Raw genomic sequence first — 24,069 nt, 5'->3', positions numbered from 1 at the left:
TGTTTAATGGATATGATTCCAGAATTTCAAAACAGAAAAACCTGGTATTTTATAAAAAGTATTTTTCCCTGACTAGTCTCACTGTGATTTCCCTATGTTATTCTTTCAGAACGTTATGACATTAGTAAATATAAACACATTCAATTTTTAAGATGTTTTATAATTACTATTACTTGCCAAACATTACCCAATATGTAATTAAATCCTTATGAAAGACATAGTTTGAAATCCTTACTAACTCAAAATTTGTTAAAGAGGAAAGTTTAAATCATACACAATATGTTTACAAAATGTTACGTTTACCGGTGATCACTAGTGGAATATGTACTACCTCAAAATCATTTTAGAGTGAAGTAGAAGACAAAATTAAAGATTAATGTAAATATACATTTACATTGTATACATTTATTAATATATATGTATTTATAAAATATACATATATTTACAAAGTGGAAAGTAATATCTCTCAGCAAGAAGCCCATGAAATTGGGTAGAGTAAATTTTGGATTTCTAGTTTGCCTTTTCCTTATTTATAATGTAGACAGAAAAATGCTGAATTTTATAACAGAGGTATATTTACTTCTGCAGGCATTTAAATTACAATTATATACTTCAACCAACCACAGAATAAAGCAGTAGTTAAAACTAAGAAGAGGAGCAGAAGGCAGTTTTACCTGGATAGTTTTGCTCTTGACTCTATCATATTTTGCAAATCAATTTTTCTCAGTCTTTTTAATTAGAGTCTACATTTCTCTTTCTTATTTTGTCCAACTTATTGCTCTTGCCAAAACCCAAGAAGAATTTTGACACTGAATGATTCAGAGAAAAAAAATTGAAAGTTCATAGGAAAGAAGGTGAAGAGAAATAATTGGCACCTGGATTCTGCTATCTAATTATATCAGAGTGTGTGAATTTGGGTTACACTTTATTTCTCCAAATTAAAGTTACCTCATTTATAAAATGAGGAAATCTGCCTGGACATTGTCACAAAATGGTTGTGAAACTCAAATTAATAAATGGTCAATGTTTTATTAAATAGAGATTATTAATGCCTGAATTTGTTATTTAAACGCTAGTGTTAGCAGGTCAGGACTCTAACACAGTGGTCCCCAACCCCCAGGCTGCAGACCGGTACCGGTCAGTGACCTGTTATGAAGTGGGCCCACAGCCACAGCAGGTGAGCTGCCAGCAAGCCAGGGAAGCTTCATCTATATTTACAGCTGCTCTCATCGTTGGCATCACCACGGGAGCTCCTCCTCCTGTCAGATCAGCTGAAGCATTAGATCTTCACAAGAGAATTAGATTCTCATAGGAGCATGAACCCTATCGTAAACTACACATGCAGGAGATCTAGGTTGTGCGCTCCTTATGAGAATCTAATGCCTGATGATCGGAGGTGGAGTTGATGCATTGATGCTAGCGCTGGGGGGTGGCTGCAAATACAGATTATCATTAACAGAGAGGTTTAACTGCACAATAAATGTAGTGTGTTTGAATCATCCCGAAACCATTCCCCACCCCCACCCACTCCCCCATCCGCGGATAAATTGCCTTGCATGAAACCCATCCTTGTGCCAAAATGGTTGGGGACCTCTGCTCTAACAGTTGTCAAAAGTACAGTCTGATAAATTTGACTCCCGTGAAGAAAACAAATTTTAGGATCATAAAATCATTTAAGTAAGAAGGAAACTTTGAGATTCACTAGTCAAATTCCCTGGTTATAAATAGAAGAAATTTTAATTAAAATCTAATATAGACTGAATAAAGTAGTTTGAATATCTTCACCATTCTGCAAATATTAAACCAAGATTTAGTTTATGAAAATCTAGGCAATGTAGTTGGGGTTGACCAGAGTTTCTAATAATTTAGTTTCAGTTTCAAATCTGTTGGTAAAATAATGACCTTGTTAACCAAGTAGTCCAATTCCCTTTGTGTAGATGACAAAATGGGATAATAAATTAAGCCAAACTCCCTAAGTCTATAAAATATAGGTAATAAAAAACCCTGCATACTCAACCTGTTTCTCTCTCCCACAAATGTGTCTCATCTCTAAAGAGCAAGAAAGTTACAGCTCATGTACCTGAATAAAAAGCATGGAACCTCCTCTTGCTCTAAAACAGGAGTAATGCTGTTACAGCCACACCAGCCCCTCTGCAAGAACAATAGGCTAGGAAAGAAGAGGTCATGGTTCATTTTTTAGTACAGCTATTCACTCACTTTAGAAACTTATACTCACTTGTTCTAGGTTACAAGTCTGTGAAATAATTAATCTAATCTCGATGATTTATGATACTTTTCAGTTAAGATTTTACATGACCCTTGGTTACTCTACCACTACAAAAAGCAAATTTTTGTATAATCTAAAACATAGTCAAGTAAAACTGCTTAGATTTATATTCTGGCCTTGCTATGTGTAAGTATATGACATCAGTAAGCTATTTAACTACACTAACCATCATTCGATCTAATGACTTTTATATTACCTTACAATTTGAGCATTAAGATGTGCCTACCATTCTTCCAAACACCTTATAGGCATTAACTTTTTAAATCCTCATAATAACTCTAAGAAGTAAATATAAATAAACCTATTTTACAAAGTGGAAAACTCATGGAGAAATTAAATAATTAGCTCAAAGCCATATACTTAATAAGTAGTAAAGTCAAGATCTAAAACCAAATATATACCTCACCTGGCAATATACTTAACAAAATTTTATCTGCTTAGCAAAGTTCTTGCTATATAATGTGTGATCAATAAATATTTGATACTATTATTACTCAATGACTCAAACATTTCAATTTTTAATCTATGCCAAAGTAAACTCAATGCATGCTTAATCTGCATGATCCTAGATACCTCACTGACTGAGAGACTGGCTCACACTCTGCCTTAAAATATTCAGAAGTTCTTGCACAAATATAATTTTGAATTCTAGCCACCCCCCTCCCTGATCTGCGCAATTTTTGGCATGTAATGCTTTTTTCTCAGATCATTGTATTTCTGATGAGTATGTTGTTGATGAGTACATTTATTTCCAGCTACTTTGAGAGAATTAACTTGACAAAGTACATGAAAAAGTCACCCAGTCCATTTTTAGGGGCTCAAAAAATAATGATTTCCAATCTTTTCATTTTTGTTTATCTCTTGTCAAATACAAGGTATCACTCATTGAAACAACAATCAATAAATGTTTGTTGAATGATTAAAAGAAATAACTTAAATCATTTAAAACAATATATAAATAAATTATTCAACAATTAAAATCATTACCATATAACCATTATAGGCAGCAAGGGCAGGCAACAAAGTAAATAGAAATCAGGTAAACACAGCCCCAACTTTGAGACACTTCCATTTGATTTTTAGTGACCTGCCTAGGCTCTCTGTCTGGTTAATTCTTGGTCTAACTTTTTTTTTCCTCTGGTGGTGTGGGAAAAAATGATCATAGTACAGGTTATTGCAGGGATCTTATTTGTCCTTTTGATTTGGGTTTTCTCATTTTCTTGGTAACTTATGAATCACTCTTTTCTTTTAGATGATACTTTGTTGACATTCTACCAAAAGTTCTGATACTGTTTCTTTTTTTTTTTGATACTGTTTCTTTCTAACTTGAATTTTGCTACCTAGCAAAGCATCATCCCTTGTTACTATCTACCTATCCCTGTAGAACATCACATTGCACCCTCATTCTGCAACTCCTTGAATTTATTGCTGCCCTAAGCTCAAAACAAATCAGTGTATCAAATTCAGAGAAGATGTCTGTATTTAACTTTAACTGACTGTCACTCTGTTTTCTATGCAAAGGAAGCAAAAATATATTCAACAGATATCACACATTTAGGTAGGATAATGAGAACGAATATCAATTCACCACACATGTTCTTCTGCTTTAATGATAATCTGTGGAAATGTATTTAATAAAAAAGAGAGACACACTATTTAAGGAGAACTAAATTTAATCACCCACAGAAAAGAAGTGAACAAACTGGAAGGTGACTCTAAATTATAGGATCACATAGTCAGAAAACCTCTCAACTCTGAAATAAGAAACATAAGCCTAAAGCTAATGTTAAGATGTTTATTTGACCTTTGTCAAGTTATTAATCCTCACATATTATACAACTATTAAATAAAGGACTTCACTCTAAGGTCCATTCCAGTATTTATATTATATGATTATAATAAAATAAAGATCATCATAAGGTTTTAACAAAGATGCAAACAATCACACTTTTATAGAATTTCCTTCTGTGTTGATAAGGAGAAGAAATACAACATGTAAAGTTAAAAAAAAAACAAGTACTATTTTTCTGAAGTATTTTAATAAGGATTTGTGAAGTTTGCTTTAGAATTGAAATTGAAGGAGAAATAAAAACTAGCTACAAAATCTTTTTTATTTCATTTTTATATTATATTTATTTATTTGTTTATAGGCATAAAATCTTTTCATGCCACGTTGTGCCATTCCTCTGCAGCATGAAAGTTAAAGTGCATCTGTGTTCTGAAAGAATTTTTGACTTCAGGTCATTTCAAAAAGGCAACAACATTCATTTTCTTTGGGGATATGGGGAGGGGGCTAGAACCTTAGATGTATTGTCACTACATAATCTAACACTTGCTACATTTCTTGTCCCTCTTCTTTCCACTTTTTACTTGGATCATTATGTTCCACCCACACTGGTCTTTTAGAGTTTCTTGAAAATACCACGGTAGTTTCTGAACAGGAGTTTTCTCTTTAGATTCTTCACTCAACTAACCTGTATGTGTCTATTTCCTTCTCATCATTTTTGTCAGTTATTAGTGATTTTCATTATTATTAAATATATTAATTAATATATTTAATTACTTTTCCTAAGGAAATTTCAAAAGACTTCAGAATCAGCTGAAATGTCACCTACTTAGAGACTCCTTCCCTGCCTACCCACTGTGAAGTACCCTCCAAACAGTAACCATAGCCCTCCATTGCCATTAACTTGTTCTAATAATCGCTGTCTGACTCTTTTTGTTGCTTATTTTGAATTAATCATTGACTATCTCATTTACATCCCTCACCATTTGAATTTGACTATTTTGGGGGAAAAAAACCTCTTGTAGTCTATCATTATTCAACAAATACTTATTGAAAACCTAATAGTTGCCAAGCATATATAAAACAAAAGTCCAGCCCTCACTGACATCCAATCTGAAAAAGGAGATGGAAAGTAACAAAAGTCAAGAAGTAATTACACAAAAATAATTATTCCTTTGCTCATTGTTACTAAGAAAATGAAGATGTTAAGATAGAGAATAATGGGAGGAATGGAAGAATCTTTGAACAGAGTCATGGGGGAAGGTTACTCTGAGAAAATGCCACTTAATCTCTTAACTACTACTGGAAGTTAGAGAAAAACGATGACTTGAAGAGGATGAGGGCTAATTTCAGATAGAGAGAAGCAAAAGCACTGAGATGGGGAAAGGCTTGTGCACTTCTAAGGCTGATGCTTAGGGAGAGAGGGGGTGAGGGTTCCAGATGTGTTTGCAGAGGTGGAGACAGCAGCAAGACCATCAGGGAATCATAGGACAAGACAAGGTGATTCTAAAGCAATGGGAACTAGGGGCAGATATAAAGCAGAAGAGTGTCATGATCTCTAAACTGCAAATAATCTGAATTATAAATCAGAGTCTATAGTTTTAAAAGGTGCCCCTGGCTGCCAGCAGAGAATAGACTGGTTTAGTTCTCGCTCATTTCTGCAAGAAAGACTTCTGCTTAGGGGAAACACACAATGTTCTCAGCATGACAGTTACTTGCCAACCAAAGTCTCCTGTTTCATCCAAAGTTTCTTCATGGCATTTTTCACCTCTGCATTCCTCAGGGTGTAGATCAAGGGATTTAACATGGGTGCGATGATTGATTCAGACACAGTCATTGCCTTGTCAATGGAGTAAGTGACCACAGGCCTCATGTACAGGAAAATACACGGCACAAAGAACAACACAACCACCGTGAGGTGGGAGCTGCAGGTGGAGAGGGCTTTGCGCCGCCCTTCAGAGCTGTGAGATTTCAGGGAACATAGGATGACCGTGTAGGAGGCAATCAGGATAAGGAAGATGGCCACACACATCACCCCACTGTTGAGGGTGACTAAGAGGCCCAGGGTATGGGTGTCCATGCAGGCAAGTGCCAGCAACTGAAACAAATCACATATAAAGTGATCTATGATATTAGGACCACAAAAGGATATTTGATACATGAAGAGAAGCTGGATTGCTGCATGAATAAATCCCCCCACCCAAGCCCCTCCCACCATCAGGCAGCACAGCCTAGGACACATGATGCTGGTGTAGTGCAGGGGCTTACAGATGGCCACGTAGCGGTCATAGGCCATCACAATGAGCAGGATGATGCCCACACCGCCAAAGAAATGCTCCGCAAAGAGCTGAGTCATGCAGCCTTCAAGGGAGATGGTAGCGCTCTCAGAGAGAGAGTCCACAATCATCTTGGGGGCGATGACGGAAGAGAAGATGACATCCGAAATGGATAAGAAGGTAAGAAAAAAATACATAGGTGATCTCAAACTCTGACTTGTGATTATGGTGACTACGATGAGTAGATTTCCCAATACTGTGGCCACGTACATGGTTAGAAACACAGCAAAAAATATTTTTCGCAGCTCTGTGTTCTCTATAAGGCCAAGAAGAATGAAATCTGTCACATTATTTTGATTTTTCATTGCTCATATGAGTTTCAGATGAGAGTGGAGAATCCTGAAAAGAGACAACATATGATTTATCATTAGTGACTGGTTGGCTTCCCATACTTCCAGGACCTTGTGGAAACTGTTGTTTTATTATAAATTTATTTTCCATCCAAGCATCTGCTTTTATTAATAAGAATGTGCTAAACAAAAAATTTAAAAGATAGATACTTCATTAATACAAGGTTTCCCAAAGACTTTTTTCCTCTCTTTCTAAATTATTCTTCCATGTGCAGTGGCTTTCTCTCCCTCCTTCTCCTACCTTTATGATTGTAATCATTAAATCCAACTTTTTAAGCACCTACCTTATATTGGGGGCAACTCCTCATTCCAGGCACTAGGATAATCCTGTCACTAGAATAATTCCATAATTAGTTTTATTTTACAGATAAGAATCTGACTGTCATAGAGTTCAGGAAACTTGACCAAGGTTGCATAGCTAGTGAGCAGTGAAGCCAGAAGAAGGACCATATTTTCTGACTCCAGAATCAGTGTTCTCCAACATCAATACTGCATCTTCAGCAAGTATGCTGTTAGCTTACCATTCGCCAATAACTGTGCTAAATACTTTGTAATTTTTATCCTCTTTTATCGTGAAAACAATCTAGTAAAGTGAATTATTCTTTTTGTGCCTTATTTCAAAAAAATAAGGTAATTCTCTTGTAATTTTGCACTTCACGTCTACATTTTAAATGATCACATACCTAAAAGTAATGAATATATATAATCTCTAACTAATATATTGTTCAATGATGAAGATTACAAACCATGATGATCCAGCAAAAACCCAGATCCCCAAAGGGTAATATACATAATCTAAACTTTTGTACCCCCATAATATGCTGAAATAAAAAAAATAAAATAAAATAGAAAAAAAACCTAAAACTAAATATATATATATATATATAAATCAATTGAATGTGAATTGGTCAAAGTCATTCCTTTCGGTTTCCTTTATCCTCTAAATGGAGCAAAGGATTCTAAGCATAAAAATGACAACAACTAAACAATTAGCTTTTAGGCTGACTAACTGTTTTGCTGGGCACTGTACCAAGTATGTTAGATATATTGCCTCATTTAAATCTCATGATAACATATGAGGTAGGTGCCTGCACTACTTCCATTGCAAAGAGAAATTGAAGCCTTGAGAAGTTAAATCTGTTGCATAAGGTTATATAATTATTTTGTTGTGGAGCTGGCACTTTGATCACACAGCTCAAATTCTTACCTACTGTCAAGAGAAAAACAGATTATGTGGTGTTCAAGGGGAGTTACTGCTGCAACCAAGAGGAAAGCTGAAATGAAACATGTCTCATGTTACTGTGGAGTTTTTAAGCACAGACTAGATGCCACTTCCTAGGAATTTTGCAAAAAACATAGCTTTACACTGATATTTGGATTATACCACTCTGTGGATGCTGAAAGGTCACCCTTGCTTTCAATAACCCACTCCACCCCCATCCCTTACACAAAGTGCACAGCAGCCACAGCAGACTGTGGACTCGCCATATATTACTTAATCTCATCCTCCCACTGCTAGCCCAACAGCTGAGGTCTTTCTTGCAACAGCTCTTGTGAAGTAAAAAGCAAGCTGGCTCAGGAGTCAGGAAATGAGTAGTGGGTTTTATTCCGGGTTGGGTCGCTAGCGTAGTCTGTTATTTGGGTGTGTTGCTGGCATCTCTGAGCCTCAGTTTCCTCACCTGCAGTATAAGGATGATTCACTAGATGAATGGTAACAGGAGTGACTCTGTGCTCTTGAAACACAAACATTCAGTTCTTATTTGCATTAATTAATTACTCCTCTGAGTAAGATTCCTTAAGGAGTGGTTCATTTTCATGTTCAAGAAATCGATGCCTTTTGCAGCAATTTGGAAGTGGAGACCATTATCCTAAGTGAAGTATCTCAACAATGAAAAAACAAACATCACATGTACTCTCTAATAAATTGGAACTAACCCATGGGCACACAAGTGCACAGAGGGAAGTAAAATTCATTGGAAATCAAGCAGGGGGAAGGGGGAAAGAAGGGAAAGGTAAAAACCCACCTAATGGGTACAATGAACACTATTTGGGTAATGTGCACATTTATAGCCCTGACTCAAGCCTTGTAACAAAAACATTTGTACCCCCCCTTAATATTTTGAAATTTTTTTAAAAAAAATGAAAATTGAAAGTGCTGCTTTAGGTAATATCTGTGCCCTGTCTGTCCTTAAGGTTTGGCACCTAGAGTGATCCCCTGCTGATGCAGAACAAAATTGAACTCTCCCACCTGAAATTCAACTCCCACCACCAGTCCCTCACTGATGGGACTTTATTTCTCTGTCCTCAGCACTTTATTCCTCTGTCAGTCCCACCCGTTTCCTGCCAGACTTACACCCAGTTTCTTTCCACACCGCCTTTCTTTTCTCAGGGAATATTCCTGGATCCAGAGGTAGATCCGCAAATCTACCTCTAAGGCACAGCCAGGATACTCACTGGCTCTGCAATCTCAACCTTCCCAAGCCTCAATTTCTGCAGCAGTGCAATTAGCAAAAGAGAAACTGTAGCTATTATGTTTGCATTGCTTATGAAGTATGGGCAATGACCAAAAAGCTTTTTCTCATTTAATTATCATGAACACCCAAATAAAGTAAGCATCATAATTATCTGGATTTGCTAAAGCAGCAACTGAGGTTTAGAGAAATTGTGTAACTTTCTCACAGTTTCTTCTAGGCATGTGATTGACTCCAACTGCTACACTTCACAGACCCCCCTGATACTTTCAACTCCTGGCTCACAGAACAGCAGTGTGAGTCATAAAGCTTGGGAAAGCAGCAATCACACATTGTTGAATTTTTCCTGATCATGACATATGTCTGTGTGTCTAGGCTTACCTCCTGCCTCTCTCTGTGTCTTCTATCAACTGGTCCTCCCCGATGGCTGTCTTCACCAGCCTGAATATTTATCCCACCTACTTGTAAAACATTTTTTCTGTATATCATTATTTCGTCTCATTATATGTTTCTCTTATTTCCACAGGGAGATGCTTAAGGATTGCTACATCTTTCACACATCTCAGATTTCCTAACAGATGAGTAAGGATTCAGCAGGCACCAGCACAATCCAAGACATTTATCAACTGGTAGGAGACAGCAATGAGCTGTGGGCTCAGCTAATGCTAGTGCCTGCCCATCCTCCAGGTGTGAGCAAGGAACTTTGAGTTATGTTTATCTTTTTATAAAATGAAGAATCAGTTAGTGGGAGTATAACTAATTCCAATAGAATTTTTCATGGTCGAAATGGCAATAATATTGTAATTTTCAAAACTATGGTCTACAATAATTTATTAGTGTCTGACCAGAGCTCCTAAGTTACCTTTATCATCAACATCACTAAACCGAGAGCATTATCACCACCATCAGCACCAATACCATCATCATCATGGCCACTGTTACTACAGCCATTCCTGTAAAGTAGATCCACTTACAACTAAACTTAGTAGTTACATTTTGACACAAAGACAAATACAAAAATTGAACCCATTCCTAAATTAAAACCATCTCTCCAACATAATATTGATAAAATATTATAAATTTTAAGGAAAATAGCACATTTTTTCAAAGTCAGAAATTAGAGGCCAATATGGGGAAGGAAAAGAAGAAAGGCCCTTGGGGCCAATTAAAAAGAAGGAGAAAGAGAGAGAAGTAAAGAAAGAGTGTGAGACACATAAACCTGCAAAGGCAGAGAGAGGGAAGAGAGAGAAAAAGATGACTTAGGGAGGGAGGGAGAAAGAGAAAAAAGAGATAAAGAGATTAAAGAGAAAATGTAAAAAAGCAAAAAGGGCATCAAAGAATCTAGTAATTATTTCCAAATATGCTGTCGACTCCCTTTATTGCTGCCTATGAGTAATTTTGGAAATCCACACATATTATTTTATCTATGAATGTTCATATCTTAGAGATTAGACTGTTTAATTTTTTTAAATTCTGCTCAAAAGGATACAAAAGTAGATCAAAATAACTTGGTCTAATTCAAGTTAGAATTCAAACATAAACTCAAGTTCATAACTCAAAGTTCCTTGCTCAGAGAATAAATATGGCTCAGAGGTAAAGCAAAGTGGTATTGCGTGTGAATTATTGACATAAAATAAGAGATCTACTTTTAGGTATATATGTACTTATTCAATAAAATTTCCTCAATTAACAATTTTACACTTTGAAAATAGTTTCTATGCTATAATTTCATGCAATTGCTAAAATCTACATACTATATAACCAAATAATAAGGTGATCCTTAGAGCTCAGCTTTTACAGTTGTATGAAGATTCTAAGGCCACTCGAGGTATAACCTAAGATCTTACCACATTCAAGATTCATTCATATGAAGTAACTTCTTCAGAGAGTCCAAGAACCAGGTGAAATTTTTCAACTTCATGTTTCTAACTGTGGAGGCAAACCACCCAGATATAAATGTGTTAAAAGTCATCCAATTATTAACTCTTTTCAAAAATTTAGAACTAAAATTTCTGTTGTTTATAAGGAAAAGTTTAAAGCAGAAGCCTTAATCAACCATGAGACTAATGAGGAAAAACACTTTCTGAGTCACCAAGGAATTAATAATTAAGAACAATCTCCAATTAGAACAATTGCTAAAGAGGTAGCCAAGTAGAGAATTTACCAAATCATTTCATGGTCCTTTTTAAATTCCGGTTGACTATTTATTTATTTATTTATTTATTCTTATTTCCGCACATTGTGGGGGTACAAGAGTTTAGGTTATGTATATTTTCCTTGTCCCCCCAACCCCCTGAGTCAGAGTTTCAAACGTGTCCATCCCCTAGACAGTGGGCATCGCACTCATTATGTATGTATGAAAGTGGAAACAGTTTTTGTTCAACTTCCAGATGTGTCATGACACTCAGGCATTAGGCTGGCTGCCACCATAAAGAAGGACCCATGAAAGACACACTTTAAGCAACCATGACCACATCCCTTGAATTCCTGATCAGAGCAAGGCTAAAACTGTGGCCATTCTCAGGAAAGACACCACAAGACAAAGTTAGAAATAAACATTAACGATAGAAATCACAACAGTTTTCCACTGTATAAGGTGATTTCATTCACATTGACTCATTTATCTCCAACATCCTATAAGTTATCAAGAACTAGCATGATCATCTCAATTTTTGAACCCAGTACTGTCAGATTATGCACTGGCTTCTGCTCTAGGGTCATTTTCATTAACTATCCACTGTTACCACAGTCACTGGAGCCATTTCGACATGGGCTGACATAACCTGCTCGTGGTGGGGGAAGACGGGGAGGAAAGTAACACACAGCCATATATTTACTTCTTGCAACCTCTAAACCAGCAGTTATTCTAATGACTGCACTACACATCAACATCTGTTTAGCACACCACTGTTTTATTTTCTTCTTCATACTCATCACTATCTGAAATTATACCTTTCATTTAGTTTATATTGTTTAGTAGTTATATCTTTTGCAAGAATATAGTCACCACGAGAACACTGCCCTTTATCTGTTTTGCACCACTTGAGTTTCATTGGCTTATTTAATATGTAGAACATCAAAAAAATCAACAAATGTATGCTAAAAAGTAAATGTGGTATACATGTAATGGAATATTATTCAGCAATCAAAACAGGAAAGACATTCTTTCTTATACAACAGGGGTATAAACCTTGAGCCCTTTACAAAAAGACAAATACTGCCCAATTCCACTTATGAGGTGTCTAAAGTAAAAAAATCATTGAAGCAGAAAGCAGAATGTTGGTTGCCAAGAACTGGGCGAAGGGAGAAATGGGCTGCTTATGTTAATGGGTACAAAGATTCAGTTATGCAAGATAAAAAAGTTCTAGATACCTGGTGTACAACACTGTGTTTGTAGCTATCAATGTGGTACTATTAACTTAAAAATTTATTAAGATGTTGGATCTCATGTTATGTGTCTTTATCATAGTAAAGAGAAAGAGGGAGAGAAAAAGAGGGGAAGACAGAGAAAGCAAATGTTTGTAAAATCCTTTACACAGTGCCTAGGACTAGAGGTGTGCCCTAGTAATCCCATTACTGGGCATCTTCCCAAAGGAACAAAAGGCATGCTATAAAAAAGACGTCTGCACTTGAATGTTTATCGCAGCACAATTCACAATTGCAAGGATGTGGAAACAGCCCAAGAGCCCATCCATACATGAGTGGATTAACAAAATGTGGTATATGTATATCATGGAGTTCTATTCAGCCACAAGAAACAATGGTGATATAGCACCTCTTGTATTATCCTAGATACAGCTGGAACCCATTCTACTAAGTGAAGTATCCCAAGAATGGAAAAACAAGCACCGTATGTACTCACCATCAAATTGGTTTGAACTGATCAATACTTAAGTGCACATATAGTAATATCATTCATTGAGTGTCAGGCAGATGGGAGTGGGGTGAAAGGAATGGGTACATACACGCATAATGAGTGCGGTGCACACTGTCTAGGGGATGGACACGCTTGAAGTTCTGACTCGAGTGGGGCAAAGGCAATATATGTAACCTAAACATTTGTACCCCCAAAATATGCTAAAATAAAAAAGAAAAATAAATTAATTAATTTTTTAATAAATAAATAAATAAAGTTTTCTCTTTATCACTGCCTTGCCCATTTTTTATGCTATATCTTTTAGTGTTGTTTTATTCATAATTTTTGTGTTTGGAGTTTGTTGGATTTTTGGATCTGTGGGTTTATAATTCTCATCATAAAAATTTTGGCCATTATTTCCATAAATATTTTTTCTGTTCCTTCTCCCATATAAGTCTTTCAGGATCCACTTACTTATATGTTAGGCTGTTTGATGTTTTCCCACAGCCCACTGAAATTCTATTTATTTGTTTTTTAGTCTGTCTTTTTCTTTTTTTCTTCAATGTACTTTTTTGTGCCTCTCCTCCTTTTTTTTTATTTCACAATATTATGAAGGTACAAACTCTTTGGTTACATATATTGTGTTTGCACCACCCAAGACAGAGCTACAAGTGTGCCCATACCCCAGAGAGTGCACACCACACCCATTAGGTGTGAATTTACCCATCCCTCCCAGTTCCCCCACCTGCCCAATACCCAATGAATGTTACTTCCATATGTGCATATATGTGTTAATCAATTAATGCTAGTGCTCCATGGTATACATATATCACATTTTATTAATCCATTCATGTTTTGATGGGCATTTGGGTTGTTTCCACATCTTTGCAATTGTGAATTGTGCTGCTGTAACCATTCCAGTGCAGATGTCTTTATTATAGAATGTCTGCTTTTCCTTTGGGTAAATACTCAAAAATGTGGGCAAAAGACATGAACAGAAACTTTTCAAAAGAAGACAGACTAATGGACAGCAAATATATGAGAAATTACTCAACATCTCTAATCATCAGGGAAATGCAAATCAACACCACAATGAGATATCACTTAACTTCAGTGAGAATATCTTTTATAAAAAAGTCCCTGAACAACAAATGCTGGTGTGGATGTGAACAGATAGGAACACTCTTGCAACTGGTGGTGGAACTGCAAATTAGTACAACCTTGATGGAAAGCAATATGGAGATATACTTCAAAGAACTAAAAGTAGAACTACCATTTTCTTTAATTTTATTGCTATATCTTCTATTTTACTGATCTTTTACGCACTCACCAATTTTTGGCAGTGTCCAACCTTCTGTTATTCTTTCATCCAGTGTGTTTTTCATCTCAGTTACCGTATTCTTTATTATCAGAATTTCAGTGTAGCTCTTTCTTATATTTTCCCTATCTCTACATACCATAATCAATATTATCTTTATTTTCTTGAAAATATTTAATACAGTTACAATAACTTGCATTTATTTACAAATTACAAATGACAAATTCATTGTAATTTTTGTGTTGGTTTGAATTGATCCTCCTGATTGGGGATTATATATTTCTGCTTCTTTAGATACTTCATATTTTTATTAGATTCTAGACTTTATGAATTTTATCTTAGTTGCTGGATATTTTGCATTCCTATAAGTATTCTTGAACAATGTTAAGTGGGACTAAAGAAGTGTTTAGTTTATGACAAATTTTAACGCACTACTAAGGCCATGCATTTCTGAACACTCTTCCTGATGCACTTTGAATTATGAGGCTTTCTATTTTGGGAAGCCCAAACTATTCCAGTTCCTGTGTGAGTTCCAGGAATTGTTCCATCTAATATCACTAATTATGACTGATATCCTAAAGATTTCAACATCCTAAAGATCTCAACTCTCCACAAAGTAATCCACATATTAAAGAGATCCCCAGTAAAATCACTAACAGTATACTTTTTAATAAGCCAACTTTGTTCATATTGAAAAATAAATATGCAATACATGGACAGGGAACCCTAGACAAAAAAAGAAGAAAGGCCTATCACATATTGAAATATAGTACAAGAAGATGACTGACTAGAGACATCAGCTGCCAGATCATCCCAGAAAGAAGGGATGAAAAAAAAAGAATTTTTTTACATGAGAAAAAAAGAAATTGATTGGGCATAATTCTGAGGGAAAAGTGCCAGAACTACCAGGGATTCCACAGGAAGTTGTGAAGCAGAACAAGAAGGAACAAAATATTGGCAGAGATCAACCACAGAGAGGCTTGGAGCCAGGAAAAAAGAGTAGGTGGGCTTTGTTTCTCCTTGCCTCACACTCTAGAAGTCAGCAGGCTTGGGAATGGCTGAAGAGCCTGTCTATGCCAACAAGCCCCAGGGCTGCTGCTGCCAGTGAACTGGGAGCTTCTTGAGGACAAAGCACCAGGCTGCCACCCCCTTGGGGCTGCTTCCCATCCCCATAGACCCCAGTTGAGATGGCAGGTGCCATATTGCTTCTCCACCCAGCATGCACCTTTGTCTTCCCCAGGGGGCTTCAGTGGCTCAGTTTTTGTCTTGCTAATTCCCACACAAACATTTTCCAGCCCAGGCACAGACTGTGGGAGGCACAGGGCCCCAAGGATTCTGTGTGATCCCAGAGCTTAGACATTCCAGGGGGGCTGCCTTCCAAAAAGAGGGACAGAGATGACCAGAGTGCTGGCTTTCTTCCATTCAGACTCTTTTCTTCCTTTCCCCACTGCCCCTCGCCTGTGGCATTAGAGAGCTATGATTGAACTAAGACTCTGAGAAGCGGCTGCTTCCCCTCTGTTGGTGTACCTAGCACACCAAGGCTCCCACAGAGAGTGAGGCTCACACCTTTCCTCTTAAAGACCTGAAGTAGACTGAGGGGCAGCTCTATCTGTGAGCTCCTTGCCTGCCGGCCCACCCAGGTGTTGCTCGCCTGGCTGCTACGGCAGAGCAGGGCACACCGCAAAGCAGAGGGACATGGAATCTGCTAGAGCACTCTACGGGTGACTCAGGACCAGCGCGTTTCTTCCTGGCATGGTCAGGGATTAAACTTGGGGGACCTGGGGACAGGCCCACGGGCCAGATCACATGCCCCTGGAACTTGAACACGGTGCTCAGTGGCTCAGATGGGAAATACGTGAACTAATCTCAGGAGGTGAGATGGCCCATGTGCAGAGAACACAGAGGACAGTGCAGCGTGGGTCCCAGCAACTGTGCACTCCTGGAGCACCCCTCCCCTTTTAGGAAAGCAGTGCTCTCAGCCGAGGGCAGGACCTGGGCTCTGCTGGTTTGAGCTCCTGCCTCCTGGCAGATGCCTGAGGGAAACCGTGGAGCAAGAGATGGGGGAGAAGAGCGAAACCCACTCCTGACAGCCAGAGTGTGAATCTCAGAAAGCCCCTGCCTCCACCAGCCACTTTCTGGGTTAGCGGGGCTGCTTCAGCCCCTCCCTGGTAGCTTTCTCCAGCAGCCTGGGAGCAGACCTTCAACCCCTACCAAAGCAGCTCCCTTCCTGGCTTTTGTGGAGCCTGAGGACAGGTTGACCTGCCCCAGCCCTGCCCGGCCACACTCCTCCACCCACCTCTGCTGTGGTGGAGGGTAAGGCCTCACCTGGATGTGCCAGGGTCCCGCCCACCGCCTGGGGCATTTGGGTCCTTCTCCTGAGGGGCTAGAGCTGGTCACAGGTTCAAAAAATAAAATAAAAAATAAAAAAACTGCCACATACTGGCCCCATTTATTTTACTCCATTTATGTTGCTTTATTTGGCTTCCATTTTATTTTGCTTTGTGACCTTGTTCGCGTTTGTCCCTGAAGTGATTTAGTGTCGATTCCAGCTGTGCATGTCATCTCTGTGTTTTCACTTTGGAAAGGATGTTAGTATTATAATTATAGATACTGTAAGAATCCCAATCTGGTTAATGTTTGATATCCAAAAGAAAGCCAAACTGAAAATAAATAAATACAGAGATACTCTCTTCAAGTTACATCTGGAGTGTCCACCAATATGTAGGAGCCAATATTCATACATTAGCAGTGAATCTGATTGCCATGTCTAATTGGCAATTAAATTAATAGTAAATAATACCATTACTCAGCAGTACAAATGTCTTTCATCCTCATACTTTCTGGTACTCCCTATTTTTAATTTTCGGTAGTGTAAGGAAAATGTTTGCAAACAGGAAAAAACACAGAATAAAACAGTCAGTACAAACATTAATACTGAATTTACTAAATATGTAACCTGGTCAAGCAGCTTAACTTCCATGAGTTTCAGTTTTCTCTCATGTGAAATGTCATTGTTCATACCTACCTCATGTAACAACTACGTGAATTCAAAGATGTAACTTACGTAAAGTGGCAAGCACAGAGCCTAGTACATAGAAGGTTTTCAATAAATATTTGGTGAAATAATATTATTTCAATAAAATGTATTCCTTATTAAATGTCTTTTTACTAACATGAGTTAGTAAAATCAATAGAAATGAATTTGAAAGTAATATGATATTAATGCCCCTTATACATTATTTAAATCCTCAGACCACTTGCTATAAATCTGTGAGTATTTGTGGGTGTTGTCTGTAGCCCACAGAATGAACCTCTGGTTTCAGAACACCCTATTTCCAAGATGGGCGTGGTGGATCATGTCTGTAATTTCAGCCCTGGGAGACCAAGGTGGGAGAATTGCTTGAGGAGAGGAGTCTGGACCAGCCTGGGCAACATAATGAGACCCCATCTTGATAAAAACAAAAAGAACCCCACACTGCCATCCCTGGGTTGCAAATATATTACAAGTGTATTACAGGAGCTAGAAAGTTTTGTTTCCTCATGCACAGAATAAAATTTAGGGCTCTGGGTGGGAGCAGAGTTATTTCCCATTGATCCTCTTCCTCTTTTACTAATGATATTATTTTTTTCATTTTCCTGTTTTTCTATAACCCTCTCCACAATCCATTTGTAATTTTTCTCTTTTTCCCTCCTACCTTTGGTGTGCCTGAGGCATCTAATATGTCCACACCTTTGTTTGTGTCTGATTACTGAATATGAGGAGTGTTAACTTGCTATTGTTATAGTTTAAATAGGCAAATCACAAGTTAAATTTGTTATAACATCTGAGATGTTTCTGATTATCAAATAAAGGAAACTTTAGGGATTAATAGTCTCTAGGATATGCTAATATCTTACATCATTATGTGTTATAATATTCCCTCTGGATTGCACAATGAATTTTTTTTTTTTTTTTTTTTTTTTTATTCTATGTGAAGGCTGCTTTTAAAAAGGCCTGGATAGATGACCCTAATTTAGAGAGTCTTCTCACAGGTAAGTGATAGGTTATTTCCATCTTTAAGAGCTCAGAGAGTCATGATTACAAATTAACTCAACATAATTTTGAAATATTTTTCTTTTTTTTAATTTTTATTTCAGGATATTATGATATGTCTTGTGATTATACTGTTCCCGCATCATCTGAGAAAGGAACAGGAAAAAGTGAATAACCCAGTTTTTATAAGTTTGCTGTTAATATAGGAAGGAAATTGAATGAAATATAAGCTTTGGAACAAAACAAACTTTTGAATTCAAAAAATATTTTCTTAGCACCAAGCACGTGAAAATTCATCATTGTTGTGGGGGCAGAGAAGGATGCATTCATTATATGACTTGAGGTTTATTACAGGTTTTTGAGATGGCAAAATACAGAAAATTCCATAAATTTTTTCTTTTCTTTAATGGAAGGCAGGTAGGCAGGACAAGTCCTCTCTAAGAGCTATGGGTACCAGAAACTTAGACAAGATTTTGTTCAATAAATAATTAAAGGAATGGTTAATAGAATATAATAACCTTGGTAAAGCTTCTAGAGAATGTCAGTTTTTCCATATATAAGTGACAGATTTGAATAGATTATCAATGCATGGAATTTTTACTCCTTGTATGTTTCTTAAATGGCATCATAAGAATATAATTTGCAGTTAACACACAACTGAGATATATGTAGTTTGAAAATTGGACAATTACTCCTCAGAAAATATTCAGAGCAAGCTTGGAAATGCAGAGTCCAAACACTTTATATTAAAGCTGAAAGATATTATGCAATACATGTGGTAGGGACATTACTAAAAATATCTTGGATAAAAATCTTCCCTTTTGCTAAATGTTTGTCCCTGCCCTGCCTTCTCTCCATGTCATCTTTTGTACCCTTGACAATGCTCCTGCTCTCTGTCTAGTAAGATTTGGGAAGAGGGATAATTAAACATTATTTTCATGACATTTGGGGCAACCAGATATAGGAAGCATAGATGATGGGTGTTGGATTTTATGGTTATATTTTGGTCCTCAGGCCTGGCTATTTTCCAGGGCATCCTGTGACCAGAGAGCAGGAGTTGTTGGATTCATGTACACAGGGTGAGGAAATCAAGGTGGGTAGGTTACATCACTCTTTAACTTGGGCGTGTGGAGGATAAAACAGTTTGAGACAACCTGTTTTCTTTTGCACAGAGAATAGTAAATTCTGAATAGAAATAAAGTGAACATAGAGTTTCTTACAAAGATAGAAGTCTGGTATAACTGATTTAGAGAGTTTGGGTAGATGAAGACAGATTCCTTAACAACGCTTCGCCTTATGTCCTCTGCAGGACAATACAGAGGTGCAGAAGAAGCACCTGACACTGTATTTGACCCTCATCCATCCTCCACCTTTTCTTCATTGCTTTTCTTTAAGCTTTTCTCTGTTACCTCCAACACCAACACACCATCTATTTAATATTTTTGGGGGTGGGGCAATATAGTCATTCTAAAGTTGGCCAAACCTGTTTGAAGAGCTGAGGTCACTGCGGTAGTTATTGTATTATTATAAATGATGTGCTATGTTATGGAGACTGTTTTGTCTCTGGACTATTGTAGCTCATTTTTGTGTCTGATTCCTTTGAGAACCTGATGAAAAGTGTTAACAGTCCTCTGGAAAAAAAAATGAATATAGAGTCATACACATAGAAATCCCCCAAAATGTGCATCAATACCAGGAAGCCATGACATGTGTCAAGGCTCTCCTTGTATCCCTTCCAGGCCAAAGATTCATGTAAAACAACAAGAAATTCTTTAAAAGATCCTTTTATGAGAGTGACAGTCCCAGTGTGTTTCACGGCAGTGTCTTGCTGTGCAGAGTGCAGCCTGTTTGACTCCAGGTTGTGGAGCTGATTCACTAAGTTATTTCAAACAGCTCTCAGACATGTTTTCTAAAGAGGAGCATATTTGTCTATCCGTAATAGATAGACATCCATAATAGATAGAAAGCCCCAGTGAATTAATGATGTGAATGTCTTTTGTTATTAGAATAGTACTAAAATAATCAGGCAAATATTACTACATTTTGAGAGGTAAGAGAGAATGTTCAATTCAAAAAACACTAAGAACTTAATTATACAAACATTGGATTTGGTACAGTGGAGAATAATGGCCTGAAACACATAGCTTGCCAATAATCTTATTCCAGTAAGGAAGCTGAAAGAAGCACTCACATAATTACATTTAAGCAAATATACGTAATAGGATAAGAAAAAGTGTAAGTAGAGCCCTTAGAGAGCAGCAGAGGTAATATACTTTATCACAATCAAAAAAGGATGTTTAGACGAAGTTTATTCAGTTGGGACTTGAAGTTTGAAGATGACTGAAGTAACTGTTCATTAGTATAAGTATTAGATATGACAAGGTCATTTCAAGGTAGCAGTAGATAATTTAGAGGCGATAAGTGTTTCCTTTTACTCTTTTAAACCTAGAACATATAGGAGAAATTTTGCAAAGAAGTGGAGCCTATTATGCATTCATAAAAGTATGCCAATATAAATACATAATGTATAAACTATGTGTAAATAAGACATTATCTAAGCGGTGGTGTGGTTTTTTTGTTTTTTTGTTTTTTGTTTTTTTTTTACTTGGCTAGGTTTATTTGGAAGATCACAGAGTCCATCCCACTCAGGGTCATGAGAATGCACTGGAGGGAAAAGGGTGGATTTCAGTGGGCTTTCTTGCTGTGCCGGATGCTCTTAGGGAAATCCTGCAGACCCAGCCAGAGCTGCAGCAGGATGACAGCATGGCATACATACAGGGCGGCAGAGCCACAGAATGTGGATGGGTACCTATTCCAGGAGAGCTCCATGAGCCCCAGCACCAGCCACCTGAGCAGGTGTGTGAGCCAGCACACAGGTGTGGTCCACAGGAGGTAGGGCACTGTGTGGAAATACCACACCTAGAACTGGTAGTGAAGGGACCAGCTGAAGCAGATGCCAAAGAAGTTGGAGGTGAAGAGAGTAGAAATGATCTGGTTGGATGTAAGGGGGTGGGTGGAACCTTCCCTTTGGAGGGATCCTTCCCCAGTGACAGGATACTTTCTATCATGGAAATCCAAGGGCAGGGCAGTCAAATATAACCTAAATGTTTAGTGATATACCATGCAAAGCATGGGCCCCAATATTGTTGAAAATGAAAAAAAGTGAAGTTAATATTAGAATAGACCCATACATCTAAATGTTACATTTATTGAATTGGCAAAATTAATCAGAATCATTCTGCAGCTAAGAAGGAATTGCGTTTGAAAATGCTATAGGAAAGTATCATCTTTATAAGCATCTCTGAGTCTCATAATAACCCCATGAAGTAGTCATTAAAATTCAGAAACCACAAACGAAATGTCCCTGATGAGAAACATTTGCTTTTGCTGAAAATATTCCATAATAGCACAGAGTACACCATAAATTAATTCCTTTATTTTTTGCAGATAAACCATTTCACACTTGCCCCTTCTCCTCATTCATGAAACCATGCAACTGAGTAATAATGTGACTGAGTTCATTCTCATTGGGTTGACACAGGATCCTTTTTGGAAGAAAATAGTGTTTCTCACTTTCTTACTTTTCTATTTGGGGATGTTGTTTGGTAACTTGCTGATTATTACTACCATCAAAGGCAGCCAGGCACTTGAGAGCCCAATGTACTTCTTCCTTTTCTACTTATCGTTATGTGATGCCTGCTTATCTACTTCAACAGCCCCTAGAATGATTGTGGATGCTCTTTTGAAGAAGGCCACTATCTCCTTCAGTGAGTGTATTATCCAAGTCTTTACAACCCATTTCTTTGGGTGCTGGGAGATCTTCATCCTCATCCTCATGGCAGTGGACCGCTATGTGGCCATCTGCAAGCCCCTTCACTACATGACCATCATGAGCCCCCATGTCTGTGGTGTGTTGGTGGCCATTGCCTGGGTGGGGTCCTGTGTGCACTCTTCAGCTCAGATTTTCTTTGCCCTGAGTTTGCCATTCTGTGGTCCCAATGTCATTGATCATTATTTCTGTGACTTACAGCCCTTGCTGAAACTTGCCTGTTCAGACACCTACGTGATCAACCTACTTTTGGTTTCCAATAGTGGGGCCATTTGTACAGTGAGTTTTGTCATGCTGATGTTCTCCTATGTGTTCATCTTGCGTTCTCTGAGAAACCACAGTGCTGAAGGGAGGAAGAAAGCTCTGTCCACCTGCATCTCCCACATCATCGTGGTCATCTTGTTCTTTGGACCTTGTATATTTATATACACGCACCCTGCAACCACCTTCCCCATGGATAAGATGATAGCTGTGTTTTACACACTTGGAACACCTTTGCTCAACCCTGTCATTTACACGTTGAGGAATGCAGAAGTGAAAAATGCCATGAGGAAGTTGTGGAGCAAGAAATTGATCTCAGATGACAAAACATGAATGAAGGTTTTGAATTGTTTTTTATAATTTGGAGTGACCTAGATAGAGGATGTGAACAGAGGATGTTATCTTCTTATTGTTGATTTAATGTAATTCTATCTTAGGACATGAGTGTTAGTTCCTTTAGGAAAACAGACAATGTGAACACAAACACTGGCTGATGTTGAGCCATTTTCATGCAGAGGAAGAGACAGGTTGAGGTACAAAGAGACACCTAAAGCCCATCGCCTTGGCCATTGTTCATGGCTGTGTCTCTGCCTCTCTTGACTGGCTGGTATAACTTGTGGTTTCAGTTTCTTGTTTTTTATGCTCTTGTCCATGTTGACTTCTGGAATTCCCTGCTACTAGTTACTCAACTATATGCCCAACATTTATATCTACAGCCTGACAGAATTTTCTTTTTTAAACAGTTGCCTTTTTTAGACACCTTGGAAGCCTCATATCTGATAATCAATCTAGTTGCTCTCCCTGACCCAGCAGAGAGTACCAGATTTAAATAATTGTAGAAGCATCATGTAACAAGGGACCGTATATATAATCTAGGTAATCTCCCTTTCAGTTCTTGGGGTTATACACTGAAATCTTACCATATGTTTATCTACATCATTCTAGAATAGGGATGGAGCACAGAGAGAAAATTCACCCTTCTGAAAGGGTTCGTGATCTTAGGAAGGATCTCACTGTTGGGGTTGTAGTCATTTATTCTCTTTGCAAAATCTACCTTTTGCTCCTAATTTGATCTCTTCTAATTTGGGGACAATATTAGGTTTTCTCTTGAATCATAGTAATTATAGTCATTGGTTTATGATGAGGGTTACTATGTTTGTGACATAGATAGTTCAAATTAAGGTAGAGACATTTAGGTAGACTAGAAATAAAGATTGCAACCAGTTGAGGGTAGGGAATTTGAATGTATTAACAGATTTAAAAAGAATGTAATAACCAGGAGGAACATTTTTAGGCTTAGAACAGAAATAGTTGCATCACAGATATAACTTAGAGTGAGTTTCCAACAGAATCCAGAAGGGAGTAACGAGCAGAACAGATGGAAATATTTGGATGGAAAGTACATTTCTGCAGTGGAGATGGCTGTCACATTTTATATTTACTTGTCTGGCCCTGCTAAAGGCAGATGTATTACAGTGCATAATGATGAGATCTCAATCACAGCTCCTTTACCTGAGTATTTTACCTCTAGTATCATCGCAG

General features: G+C 37.6%; 2 protein-coding genes across 2 annotated transcripts; one reads left to right on the top strand and one right to left on the bottom strand.

The window, feature by feature from the left end:
• Nucleotides 1–5,708: 5,708 nt before the first annotated feature.
• Nucleotides 5,709–6,714, bottom strand: LOC123641815 (olfactory receptor 4C6-like). Its single transcript, XM_045556749.1, has one exon. The coding sequence runs from the start codon at nucleotides 6,712–6,714 to the stop codon at nucleotides 5,785–5,787; it is 930 nt and encodes a 309-aa protein (XP_045412705.1). The 3' UTR covers nucleotides 5,709–5,784.
• A 15,213-nt stretch (nucleotides 6,715–21,927) lies between these two features.
• Nucleotides 21,928–22,860, top strand: LOC123642112 (olfactory receptor 4C16-like). The gene has a single exon (XM_045557024.1). The coding sequence runs from the start codon at nucleotides 21,928–21,930 to the stop codon at nucleotides 22,858–22,860; it is 933 nt and encodes a 310-aa protein (XP_045412980.1).
• The last annotated feature ends 1,209 nt before the right edge of the window (nucleotides 22,861–24,069 follow it).

This window comes from Lemur catta, chromosome 7, assembly GCF_020740605.2.
Source record: "Lemur catta isolate mLemCat1 chromosome 7, mLemCat1.pri, whole genome shotgun sequence".
Lineage (NCBI taxonomy): Eukaryota > Metazoa > Chordata > Mammalia > Primates > Lemuridae > Lemur > Lemur catta.
The sequence above is the reverse complement of the archived record's forward strand: the minus strand, read 5'-3'. Positions and strand labels throughout refer to the sequence as shown.